Genomic DNA, 14363 nt, shown 5'->3' on the forward strand with positions numbered 1-14363 from the left:
CCAAAGGTAGGAATTACTGATAATTTATAATTATGTGGAGTGCTTTATTTCCTGCCTACAGTTCATTTTACCAATTCTTTCCCAGTTGATGGTAATAAAAATCTATGCTTACAACATGCAGCATCAAATTTTAAACATTATTACTAAATACCAGTTTAAACACACTGTCTCATTCTTTCTCCATGTGCTGTCAGGATGATGATTAAAAACACTCCTATGTTTCCCTGCTTTCAGCAACCCTCAGCACGAGTCCCACATCACTCTCAGAGGTGCCCTAGTGAAGCAACACAGGCTTGGTTTACCAGATTTCCTGACAACTAAGAGATGTGGGTTCAAATCCCAATTCCTAATGTAACTAATCCTCTGAAAATAGGTTGCCGCTTCTTCTGATGATGTATTCTCATCAGTAAAATGAAGTATCTGGGCCACAAAATACTTCCTGAAGTTATAATTATTCAGAAAGAAAAAAAAAATTGTTGCAATTGTTAGATTACTCACCAGATACTCATATAACTCATACAACTGGCTTATTAATGATATTATCATTCAATAACAGCCCTGAGTTTAATGAAATAATCACATTGACTACTTTGTTAGCTACCAAGAGTTTACAAAATGTGGCAGAGATGGCTAGATACTTCTCAATGTCCTTTTTCCCTACCTTCTTTAGGAAAACAAGAATGCTTTTCAGCTGTGCACACTGCAGCCGGTATACCACATTTACCAACCTCTCTGAATCAAGTTTTGGTCTTGCAAGATTAAAGTAGTAAGACTGTGTGACTCCAAAAACTATAATTAAAAGGGGAAGGGAGAACAACCTTCATTACTCTTCCTTCCCACTGGATTGCAGGATGGAATGTGAACAGTCATCTGGGGAGTGATTTGCGATGGGGCTGGAGCAGGAACAAGGTAAAAGGAGACTGGGGTCTTAATGGCCATGATTCTGCCATTTGAGCCTAGGGCTCCCAGCCTACAATTATCTTTCATATGGCGGAGAATAAACAAGCATCTGTTACATGCCGTCTAATTAATCATAACTGATACATATGGTGATTTCTATTACTTCCTATCGCCTCCTCATATAATAACGCTCTGACAAATGTGCTATTACATTAATTTTCCAAAAGGGGACTATAATGTGGCCACTGTCACACAACCAGTGAGAAGCAAAGAGGGACTCAAACCCAGGACTTTTGTTCCAGTTTGAGCCATGCAATTGATTCTCTACAATCCTCACTAGTTTCTAAAATCCTAGCCTAGTTCTACAACTATCAAGGGGCATTCATTCCACTACCTCCCAAGCAGAAATGTATTGCAAATTCAATGGCATAACATCCACAGGGTCTATCCTGGAATTTGGCTGAAGAAAAGAGAGAAGCCAGACCAAACATCAGTGTGCGGTTCTGGCCTTTGGCTGAGAAGAAGGATGTGTATCTGTTTACCTTTGTACCCTTCTCGGGGTACCATGCAGCTAGTAGCTTGCCTGCCCATGGCATTTGGCACACTTTGCAATACAATTGGGCTCCAGGAGGTGATAAGGTGAACTCTCAAGCCACCTTCCACAAAAGATGCCCACACTGAGTTAATTCAAAGGAGCAAACTTGTTTTCTATTGCTTCTGTCATGATGTACATCTCTAGGAATAGTGCTAGGTATTAACTTACCCCTACGGTGTGCTGAATCCTGCTCATACCAGCTCATGAGAACAGACAGTTCAACAAAGCCATTGTTAAACACAAATTACATAGTTTCAGATTACATTACACAAGTAGTAGCTACTAGGAACTCATCTCTATATTTTCATTAGTATGTACAATCTTGAGATTACTTATATGTCTACATATGACAGGAATACCCTATCACAGTGTGGTATAATATATTTGGTCTTTGTTCACAGTTCCTGGTACAGAGCACCTAAAACCCTTGGAATGTCCTGGGCTATAGGAATGTTTTCAGTTATTCATAACAAGCCTCCTTTGAGGTCTGAGTCTAGTTACTACATGGACGAGTGAGAGAGGTGTGTGTGAAAACACTGAGGGATTGACTCAACTCAGTGGGCTTGGGATTCTTGATCAGTAAATCTGACTTTCTTCCCAGTGTCTCCCTCTAACCATGTCTCAGGCGCTGTCATCTACAGCTGAGGTTCTCAAAGGTGGTATGTATATTCATGGGCTTCAAAGTGTCCATGAAACTACTGACCCTGAGAGTGTGCGTGAATATTCATGAATTCCATCACAATTTCAATACAGTCTATGACCCCAAATTTTTAATTCTGTTTTTTGAAAATTGGAATTGTGTTTGCCCATTGCTAATGTTTCAGGATCTCTCATCTGTCCTATGGTACTTCAAAGTTTATTACTGATAGATGAATAATTCATCTTTAAGTTCTCTCATACAGTGGGAGATAAGCCACCTAAACCAAGAAATGTACTAATTTAGAAAAAAAAAAAAAAAACTTCTGGGATTTTCATATTCTTTCCCTTGCAACAATCATTATGCTTTAAGGAGATTTTTTGGGAGGTACAGTTATTTTCTGATAAGCTTAAATTTATTTTAATGTCAGTAAGATCTCATATCAGGGTTTATATAGCATAATCTATTTTAAATTCCTATTTAGGAATATATATAATATATTCACCTCACAGAAATTTTAGAAATTATTTAAGTATATAAAGAAAATAAACACAGTTGTAAATGCTAACTTTTTCAATTATCTTATCGTGAGCCAATTTCACATTTTTAAAAATTCATGTAAGATACTGATTAACACATACACGTGTGTATGTATACAAACAACTTCAAAACCGGGGACAAGGCATACTGAGTTTGCACAGGAAATTCATAGGGTCACAGCCACCATACACTTTCTATTTTTAAAGGATATGCAACAATATTTGACACGTTCTGGGCATTATGTGAAACACTAGCTTGAGCTAGTTCGCCATTCCAACAACCTGCTACACTGCTTTTCATGATTTCCTGTCCTAGTGAATGTGGGTTTTTTTTAGTCATTCCTCTCAAAAATCAGTGTCACAAGAAAGTAAAAGTGGAACAGAAGATGAAGATGGCAGTCAAATCTGATTCTGAGGAGTTGTACCATCAGGGACACTCATCCCATTAGCAAGTAAGCACCGTTATTTTATGAACTAAATAAAATATATTTTTCATTTACTTTATCTGTATTTTTTTAAACAGCTACCAAGTCGTTAGGACATAAACATTTTTTAAGTTGTATGACTCTATTACAGAATGGTCTAGGACAGCTGTGGAAAAATTATTAACACCCTAAAAGGGCTCCATGAAGTAAGAAAGTTTAGAAACCCCTTGCTCACTAGTATTTCATCCTATTTATTTTCCTGCTACACTCTTTTTGTTCATTTGGTGTTATCCCTTTTCTCTTGGAATATATATCACTGTGATGAACATCTTACAAAACTTTTATCTCTGTATTTGATTAACATTTTTTGGTGGGCATTTTAAGGTTGAACTGCTCTCTAAATAATTTATTAAAAAATCTGAAATGCCTATCTGTTTAACAGAGGAATACACAGTTTTTATGGGACCAACATGATTATTTTTGACCTTTGATCACTTGGAAGATAAAATATGTCCTTTTATTTATGGACAGCCTCCTAAAATATTCTATATTTTACTTTATTTCTTCTTTGATAATTATATCTGAGAAAATAGAACCCAACGAAAGAACTATCTACAGTCATGAAGTCATAAATGACTTAATATAAACCAGAACTCAGGATTTCTTAGTCAATATTTTGTAATAAATATTAGGCAATGCTGTATTTATAATATATGATCTATTCTCAAGAATAATAGATGATTTATATCATAATTAACTACCAATGGATTTTATTTGTTCTGGACTTACTAAATTGCCCTGCTGACATGATAAATGGTCTGCTCCCTTTAAATTATTACTTTGGTACCAAGATTTTTAAAATATTTCAAATACTCATAATTACAAACTTAGAAATGAATAAAATGACAGTGTTAATATATTAGGCCCTTAAGTTGAAAGATAATTTTTCTTTGGAGAATAAAACAAATGGGACAGGCAGGCAGGCATGTGACTGACAAGAACACAAAGACCCAGTAGGAGACTGAGGCAGCCACTCAAGATGGAGGACAACGACGCGTCCCCAAGCTCACCTCGTAGTCCAGGTCCAGGTAGTCGAACTCTCCATTGGTGCGGAAGTGCTGCACGCCCCTGTCCAGGGTGAGGTTAATGCTCCGGCCCTGGCGCTCAATGACCACAGAGTGCCAGTGGTGATCATCCAGCAGACTTCCAGTCGTCACGGATGTGTGGCCGTAGATGGGGCCAAGCTGGTTGCTTCCTGCGCCATGGAAGGAACAGAAACGAGCAGTGACATCAGCTACTCTGTGCAGCGGCCAGTTGCCATCACAGCCACGGGCTGGCACTCCACGCGAGTCCTGTCCACTGACACTAGCATGGGGGAACTAGCGTGTAACTATACTTAACAATAGTTTCATATTCAAAATACATAAAAGCTATTAAAGATGGAAAACATCTCCTTTAAAAAAAAAGAAAAAAAGAGTATGAGTTTGTTTTTTTGTTTTTTACTGTACTATGAATTCTGCTAAATTTGACAGGGCCCTTACAAAGTCAGTGTCCCATGGTTCTGGAGCCCAGTGCCTGGATTCTCATGCTGACTCCATGGCTGGCTTGCCCTATGATCACAGGCAAGCAGCAGCTTCTATGAGCTTACGCTGCCTCATACAGGAAATGGAGAAAATCAAAGGTACCAGCTTTACAGGGTTGCTATGATGATTAAAGCAATTAGTACTGCAAAGAACTTAACCAACTTCTTGGCATATAGTGAACATTAGCTAAAAGTTACCTGTCAACAGGCTTTTATTGTTGTTATTATTTTTATTATTGGTCAAGAAAACACAGCATGACACTTTCCAGTTTTCACTGACTCCAAAAGCAATAATTTTAACCACAATGTAATATTTAATGGCATGAAAAATTAAGTTATATTTTAAAATAAAAACTTGCAAACATATGTATGAAGCATTAATCTAGCTTTGGAAATCGATTTCCATGGCAACAAGACTATAAATGAAAGTGAAAGGTTGTGAGAATCCAAAATGTTTACTAAGGTCATTTCTGGAAACTGTTAACATGTTTTATACCATCTTCTACTTTCTCTAATCAAGTATTGCTTTTCATGGTCAAGAAAAATTAAGTGCTATAAAAATACAACATGGTTTCAGAAAAAATAGTATCACAGAAACAAGAGAAACACACAATTGATTAAAACACTGAATTATTTCCTCTTTTTTTTTTTTTTCCACATTTAGGATGTTAATGATGCCTATACCTGACATTTTCTATGTCTTTCCTCGATCAGATTTTCTTTCCTTCTGTGAAGAAACCACATGTGCCTGTGACTGGGACTGTGATTATGACTGTCTGTTTACATGTGGCAGTGGGGCAGAGAGGGGGAGAGAAAAGTAGGAATAAGTCTAAATGAAAGTATACACTCTATTTTACGACTTTAAGTTACTTTAAATGACTAGAACACAGAGTAGCAGCTAGATACGCCTGATACTGAGGTAATGACATTTAAAAAGACACAGTGGACATATGAGTGGGTGCATTTCCATGACTGTCATAAATTCTAACCAGTCATTAAAACTCTGTAAGTCAACTGCTTTCCAGTGAAATGGTAATAACCTTTCTCTGAGGTCAGAGGGTCAGGCAGTAGTTTCAGAACAGTAATGTCATACCTATAGAAAGCACAGTGCCTTTTAAAAAATTCCTCTATGTGTTTCACTAAAAAAAAAAAGGAGAAAGGTTTGAGAGAAAGTAAACATCCTTAGATATAATTCAATTGCTCCGAGTGTGTATGCATATTTTTTGTATGCATATTTTTTAAAAAGTACTTACATTTTGTTTTCTGATATCTACCCCCAAGCCTCCTATTTCTCCTTATCATCTATTAAGAATCATTCAAAAGTGATTTAGGGCTATTTTTTCCCCAGGTAATACATGAATATATAACTAATGAATATACTAATTATAAGTAGAGAATTTTATGAAGAATTAATAGGTACAACATTAATCACTCATTTCCACCAGTAAACATAGTTTGGTTTATTCCCTTCCAATTTTTTTTTCCTATAAATATATTTAATTATATACATATACAGTTATGTGTATATATATAATCAATATAAAATACTGAGATATTATTTATAATATTTATACTACAGTTTTAATTTCATGTTTTATAGTATTTTCTATAGAATTAAAATTATTCACAGACATTTTAAATGCATTATCAACATATTTCTACATATTTCTATATGCTTAGCTTTTTTTTTTTTCCAATTTTTGACATTGTGATCACTATTGCCAAGTATATCCTTGGACTTAAATCCTATAGCCATTTCTCATTATTTCCTTATGATTATTGGGCCAAAATATACAGGCAATTTTTAGATATCTGAAGATACTCTCAAATTGTTTTCCTAAAAATATTTTCTGATGCAAAGAACAGTACAACGAATCTTGTCACATACTAAATATTTATATGATTTTTAAATTGATTTACTTAATAAAAATTAGTTATTATTTTATTGTACATTAATTTCATAAATAGTGCAGTTGAGCATCTGATGTTCATAGAATACTTATAGTTTTTCTTCTACGCATTACCTTTTATATCCTATCCTTACATTTTCTCTTAAAGAATTATATTCCTAGGGAGTGGTATAAATTTTTACCCATGAATGACATTAAACTTCCATATTTAACATTTGTGTTTTTCAAGTTTCACATTCATTATGATTTTAATGTAAAGAATCCAATATTTTTGTGTAATTACGTGATCCAGCTTTCTGTGTGATTTTCTTCTTCATTTTTTTCTTATAGAAGCTATTATTTTTATCAGATTTGAAATGAGTAGTTTTATAATAAAGGGTAAATATTTTAAAATACCATATCAAGTATTACCAACCAAAAAAAACCCTAATAGAAACTGCACTTTTTAGTATAATACTGATTTTCAAAGTAATAAAATTTAATACATAGAACACAAGCCATATTCAGGAATGTCTGGACCACTCAGACTGATTAGCAAGTCAAAAAGGCAGGATCTGTTTTTATATATATATTTTTTAAGATTTTATTTATTTATTTGACAGAGAGAGAGACAGTGAGGGAGGCAACACAAGCAGGGGGAGTGGGAGAGGGAGAAGCAGGCTTCCTGCAGAGGGGATAGATGCAGGGCTTGATACCAGCACCCTGGGATCATGACCTGAGCCAAAGGCAGATGCTGAATGACTGAGCCACCCAGACACCCAGTATTTCAGAATACTGAAAGTATTCTTACTTTCAGTTTTGTGGCTTTCTACTGGGATGCATTTAACATGGGAACTTTAGCTATTAATATATTTTAGATATAGTATTTCTGTAGAATTCTGTTATTATTTACAAGAGAAAAATTAATGGAAGTTGTGATGCCCTCCAAAAACTCCTTGCATAAATCCTGATATTTTTAGCCAAGCAAGACACTTAAAAACAAACAAACAAAAAAAAGAAAATCCCAAAACAAAATGGGAACTCATTCAAGTTCAACTCATTCTCCAGCCAATACTTTATTTCTCTGATTTCTGATTCTCTGATTTCTGGTTAGATTTTGTTTGAAAATTCAGTTCCACATTTCTCACCTTTTCTTAACCTATGTCAATAAAACCACTGTCCTTTCTATTCCACTAAGAGAAAAATCAACAGTAACCTCTACAGGGCCCAAGCCAATATTCACCTGCCTGTCTCCATCCTAGGTGAATACAACACAACAGCCATCTCTTTTCTTTCCCTGGTCTCTGATACCACATGCTCTAATTATCTCCTGCTCATTCCCCTCAGTCTCCAGGTAACACCCCCTCTCAATCTCACTCACACACGCAACTCCCTAATAGAAATCTCAACACTGATACTAATAAGCAACTAAAATGCACCATGTCCATTTTAGACCTCCTCTATTAAACTAATAATCTTTCATTAGAAGAAGCTCTGTAGAGAAAATATAGAGTCACCTCTACTTCTGAAAATGGCACTTAAGTCCCTTAGGTATTCAGGAATTATCCTTTACTTATTCTCTTTCTTTCTCATTACAAATCATGCTGAACTTACCACTAAAATCATCTCCCAACTAGACCTGCTTCCCTGCATCTCTACTGACAGCCGCCTCTGCAAACCAGGGCCATCTCTCACTTGCCTTATACTGAAGTCTGGCTTTGATTCTCACGCAAATGCAAGCATTTCATTTTATAGGAATCTCAATACACTTTTTGAAATAAGATCCTGAATGCCATATAGTTTAAAGCCTACCAACAGCTTCTCTTTCTTAAATAATAATAAACTCTTTACCATGCTGTACAGGATCTTATAGGACTTGAACAATCCCCAACTTACAGGTCTTGTCTTCTTTCCCACTGACTCACTTCATCTACCCACAGCAGCCTCCTTCCTAATTCCCGGAGTATGCCAGATCTTTGTCCAGAGCGACTGCTCCCTTGTTCTTCTCCTCAATATTTTCATGGCCAGTTCTAGTCATAACTGAGATCTCAGCTTGTGTGTCTTCTCAGGGAGAATGTTCCTCAATGCATATCCTATTGTGGACCTTTCTTGTCTCTGCAGAGTTCTTTAACATTTTAGCTTATTTAATTGATTTCAAACTATCCATCATTATTTGAAGTCATCGCTTCTAAATTGTTTTAAAATAATAATGGATAATATAATGTCTGACTCCTCCATTAGGTCATAAACTTCATGAACTCAAGGACCTTCTCTATTTGTTCACCACTGTCTCAGATATTAGCATAGTAACTTGCTTAGGATGAACACATAACAATTATTTTTTAATGAATAAGTATATATGGATCAAAATGCATTAAACCACTATGGATTAAAGATGAACTTATAAGACAACAAGAACTGCTTTTTTATAATTTACACTTTAAGGATTAAGTAACATTAGCATTTTACTAATGGGAAGATTAATAAATGGTGCCAAAAGTCAGAACATACCTAGGTTTAAGCTGAAGACCAGCTTGGCTTTTTTCAGTTCCAGGGTAATGTAATCCCCTTGCTGTCCTTCCCCATGCAAGATCACCCCTTCACTTTCAGAGGTTTTAAATTTCAAAGCAATGACATCTTTCAGGGTCTTCATCTTCTTGTTTCTGAATCTGTATGGCAACACAACGTGGCCATCAAAGTTGATAACATCGGCCCCTAAAAGAAGAAACGAATAACATTTTATTTTAGTTCCTGTATGTCAGCACTCAGTGTGAAATATACCCACTTCCAATGGGTGTCTCCACAGAATAAATGATAAAGAAGTAGTTTTTCCTGAAAAATCTGGAGTCCTGTGTTCTTGTTCTAGTTCTTCTTTTGATTTGTGTGTTCTGAAATAAATTTTATGGAAATATTCATAAAAATGATCAAAGAAAACTTTATTAGTATCAAATTTTACTTTAATTGTAATTCTAACAACATAAATTCCATTAACTACTTATATGCTTCAAATTTTAACCTGGCAGTCTAGAGCTTACCTGAAAGAAGGAAAACTTTTAATCCTTGACAATCAACAAGATTTTAATATTTTCCTTCTTAAATGGGGCTAATTACTCATGATTTCTAAATATACATTTTGCTCACAAATTTATTTTTTGACAAAAGGACGAAGAATCCTGGAATGCCGGGTTTGATGGTATACTCACTTTTCTAATGGTTTTAATATTCTACTCCAATTTCAATAAACACTATGGTAGTACATTACAGCTAAGTTAACTACAAGAACCTTCTAGCTATTTGCTCTTGGACCTCGTATCTGTCTCAAATTTCTTATTAGCCTCTTGTCTTTGGAAAGGCTGCCCATGGTTTTGACTGTACTGAACAAAGACATCCTCACCCATATACATTATTAGAACAAATACACTATGATGAAAGTAACTCTAATTTGATTTTAGATAATTTTATTGAAGATATGAAATTATATAAACTTTTAAAAAATATTAACAATTTTGTCACCACTCTCAGAAACAGGTGATGGTGGGGAGGGGATTGCTGAATTAGTTTCATAACTGCTACTTATTCACACCAGAAATGGAAAATGACACAAATCTTACTTATTATGCACTACTCTTTAGTAAGTTCCAAATCCATGGAATGGCTCAAAAATGAACTGTAATTATTCAGAGCTGATTTTGCATACAAATGGAAACCTAGTTATTATAATTAGACCTGTGTCATTAAAAATATTTTTAAATATCTGTTTCTTTTAGCTTTTAATTTTAAATAATTGAAAACTTCGTCAAACTGGATAGCTCTAATTACTTTAGAATTACAAGCCTGAATGAAGCTTGCCTCTCAGTTTGAAGCAACGTCTTGCTGAAGAATTTCACAGTGACACTGGAAAAAAACTACAGCAAGTTTAAAGCCTGCTAGAGAAATATTTTCTCAGCTCAGGTCCTAGTTCTCTGGACCCTGTTTACTTCCATTGCCACAGGGAACAGTATGGCCCCCAGCCCCCAGGTCATAAGGGCATGCCACCTACGGGAGCCTCATGGACATGCAGAGCTCCCATGGCTGCATCCATTCTTTCTGTGTACTATCTGCCATTACAAGTTCTGCTCTTAGTTAGTGTTTATTTAATTTGAGAATTGTTACATTCGAAAATGTTCGGAAAGAGAAATATAACTTTGCACTTTAAGTTTTCATTCTTATAGTCAGTTGTTTCCTGTCCATAAAAAGACCTTCTTAATCAACAAAATTCTGTTCTCTAAGACTAAGTCACAGCGGTTGATTTTACTATGGCGGGCGGGGGGGGGAAATCAACCATTAAATTTAGGCTTCTGCTAACACTGCAAAGCCAATTAGACTCTAGCTTAATCATCTACACTGTCACAGCTGAATTCCAATTGCAGTATTTTTATCATCTGTGATGAGAGGTAAGAGAGGAAAAAAGTGGAATCTGATTATAACATCCCAGGTTGAATTTATAATCTAGCAGTTGGTAGAAATTACTTTTTGTCTTGAAAAGCGCATAAACGAAAAGTCAGGAGGAAGGAGTAAATTCTGAACCCCAGAAAGTAATTTTGCAGTCAATTTCATGTCAGTGACAGTTGAATAATAGACACATCATTGTTTTATACACCTTCAGTATATATTAATTGACATAAAATATTCCCCATTCATCTCTCAGGAAGTAAACGTTCCCTGAGCTTAGGCAGAGGAAAGAATCCACCCCTCCTGTATCTTCTCCTAAATCAAAATCTACAATCTGTTCCAGGTACAGAGTAGTACAAATGTTGGTGTCTCTCTCCCTCACTTTTAGGGCAATGGAAAAAGTAAGAAAAAGGATGGGTATGGTTTATTTCTTCAGAGAGTCCTAGAATATTAGCAAAAACATAAAGGAATGCTATTAGTGCGGACTAAACCTCATCTTACAAATGTTAAGTGGTCAGTGGTCAAGTTGGAAATTGATAAAATGCTCTGCAAGCCAGATCTCTTATATTATGAAATCAAAGTTGCTCTTCTATGGCTGGATTAAAGCTTGCATAATACCAGCATGCAGATATGAGCTCACAGTTGTCTTTGACATCACAAAATTCCTAGAAATAATCTGCGATATAAAATTCATATAGAAATACATACCATAAACTTTAAAGAGAGTCTGGGGTATTGTTAAATCTATCAGAATTTAATTCTATTTCCTACAAGAATATATTTAAATTTCATTTGACATCTAATAATATGTTGTGCTTATTTTGGGACAAGCCACCTTTTTTCCCCCTATTACCCTGATTGCTTATCACTCCCTAGAATTAAGTTTTCTATGCAGTGATTAAATATGTATGGTTGAACTGTTTAAGCAATCTTAGCAACAACAATGGCTAGTCAAAGTGTGAATGCAAAAATCACAGTGCTTCCACAATTTTGTTTCTAACAATAACTCAGAGAGTTGGTAATGTGCCCAGTTCATTAAAACATCAAAGGAGAGAAGGCTTTTTGCTTTTCTTTTTAATTTCAATGTTAGTCTTGATTTTCTGATTTTACAGAAGAAATTTTGGAGAGGAGGGTTCGCCATCTAAAGATTTTAATATTTAAAACAATACCTTTGCTATATTTTCACTACAAATTTAATATACATTTACTATTGAAAGGAAATTAAATAACACTGAAACAGAGAATGTATAAAGTGAACCCCAGACCCAGGAGATCACTGATATGATCAATACGGAGGGAAGTTGGTGCACAGCTTTCTAGATGTTACACATTTGTTCATTTATCTACCTGTGTCCCTCTTCAATGTATGGTATTACCCACACATTACTGTATAAAGATACATGCATAGATGTGTGTGTACATGTGTATGTGGGGAGGGGTATGGGGGTGTGTATGGGGGTAGTAGAGACACAGAAACAAGAAGGTCATTTTCTTGGTTATGGTTCAAAATGTTCACTGATAAGCAGCTTGAGTTTTGGGTAATATAATACTTATAAATATTAGTTGGGAAATTGTATTATTTTAGATAATTAATATGTTTTACTGACCTTCATGCACCAAGGCACTTATATAAAGTAAGAATGTATATAATCTGAAATGGTAATTTATCCTACTTACTTGAAAAAATGAAAAATGTAGGAGCACCTGGGTGGTTCAGTCGGTTAAGCATGACTCTTGGTTTTGGCTTGGGTCATGATCTCAGGGTCCTGAGATTTAGCCCCGCACGGGGCTCCATGCTTGGCCTGGATTGGCTTGAGATTCTCTTCCCCTTTCTCTCTCCCTCCCACTCTGCTCTGGAAGTAAAGTTTGAAAATACTATGAAAATCGGAATTTACTTAGTTTTGCAAATGTTACGTATATGCAAATCTATTTTTTCTAAGTCAGAGGCCAATATTTTGAATATATTGACCATTCTTTACAAAACAGCATGCCTGCCATCTTTACTCTCTTTCCATTCACTTCTGTTCTTGACAGCATTTTCCCTACCTAACACATTCATGTGCTTACACATTTACAGCATGATATATGTTCTCCTCCTCTGAAAATGGATGCATCAGAGACTTTCTGTTCCTCCACCCTCCACCCCGATGCCCAGTACCTAGTGCCTCAGAAACAGCTGATACTCACTCAGTATGTGTTGTTAGATCATTATATGTCATCATTCCTATTTCAATAAATTAGATTACAGTATTATAGGCACTATTGTTTTATACGTTTTCATTAGAAATAAGAATCACTAGATTGCAAGAAATTTCAGGAATCATTCTGATCCTTCTTGGTGCTATAATTAATTATATATCAAAGGTTTCAACTGTCAGAAAAAAAAGAATGACAGTATTAGGCAACTTTTTGTGGTTGGGGGGTGGAATTCACTCCATTATTATTAATTGACTCAGTATTATTCAACCAACAGACATTAACTCTGGAGGAACATGATGTATCTCATCTCATCTGCGTACTGCTTTGATCTGATTAATTTCTTTCTTCTAACTCACTGCCTTTTCTTTCAATGTATCTGTGGTTTAAACCTAAATAAATAGTTAAAATAGATCCCGGAATGTCAATAACAGCTAATTTAGAGTAATAGCAGCAAATGAGCCTTCTCCAAATCCCTCAAAAAATTATCTAGACACACACTGTGAAAAGTCACTTCTATTCTGGGAAAATATAAAACAAAAACAAAAATCTTCAAGGCTCCTTCATGAAGGGCAGCATCTCACACTTGGCGCATTATTTCTCCTTAAAATGTGCCGCTTGGCCCTTAGGTACTTGGGTATTCCACTCATGGTAGAATGACAACAACATCATCATGGAGTCTGGTGTTATTTTTCCATAAAACTGGACTCCAGTATCTAACTGCCTAGAAGATCCACATGGAGCTCCAGAGGAAAATCTCTTTGTGTCCAACATGTCTTTTGGCCCATGCCCCTGCTCTTGTATCAACTATCCACTCAGGACAGAGATCTGAGCCTTTCTGCAGCATCTCCCTGCCTCACGTGCCCACATCCACTCAGTTCCAAGCCCTGTGAAATAGAGCACGTCTACGGTTTCCAAACAGATGGCTCACTTTATATGCACGACCACCAGGCTACCATCACCTCACACAGTATCTACTGTACCAACACCGCTAGTGGACAATTCCCATCCTCCAGCATAATTTAAATTAAATCTATCTTCCACAAAGATGCTAAAAATATCTTTCTGAAATAAACTCTGTCGCCAAAAAACTCTTCAGCATAGCCTGCAAAACCCTGCCTTCTTCCACAGCTCACATTTTAATGCCATTTTTCTCTTTATGTGCTAAC

The 14363-nt window shown here is 35.7% G+C and overlaps 1 protein-coding gene across 3 annotated transcripts in view; it reads right to left on the reverse strand.

Moving 5' to 3' along the window:
- Positions 1 to 14363, reverse strand: part of CNTNAP2 (contactin associated protein 2) — a 1946064-nt gene that overhangs the window by 1066724 nt on the left and 864977 nt on the right. For all 3 annotated transcript variants that reach the window (XM_046020922.1, XM_046020925.1, XM_046020923.1), the window contains 2 exons: positions 9079 to 9282; positions 4167 to 4351 (listed from right to left, as the gene is read on the reverse strand). In XM_046020922.1, coding sequence (XP_045876878.1) covers positions 4167 to 4351; positions 9079 to 9282 — 389 coding nt within the window. The remainder of the gene's footprint in view (positions 1 to 4166; positions 4352 to 9078; positions 9283 to 14363) is intronic.

This window comes from Meles meles, chromosome 10 (genome assembly GCF_922984935.1).
Source record: "Meles meles chromosome 10, mMelMel3.1 paternal haplotype, whole genome shotgun sequence".
In the NCBI taxonomy this organism is placed as follows: domain Eukaryota; kingdom Metazoa; phylum Chordata; class Mammalia; order Carnivora; family Mustelidae; genus Meles; species Meles meles.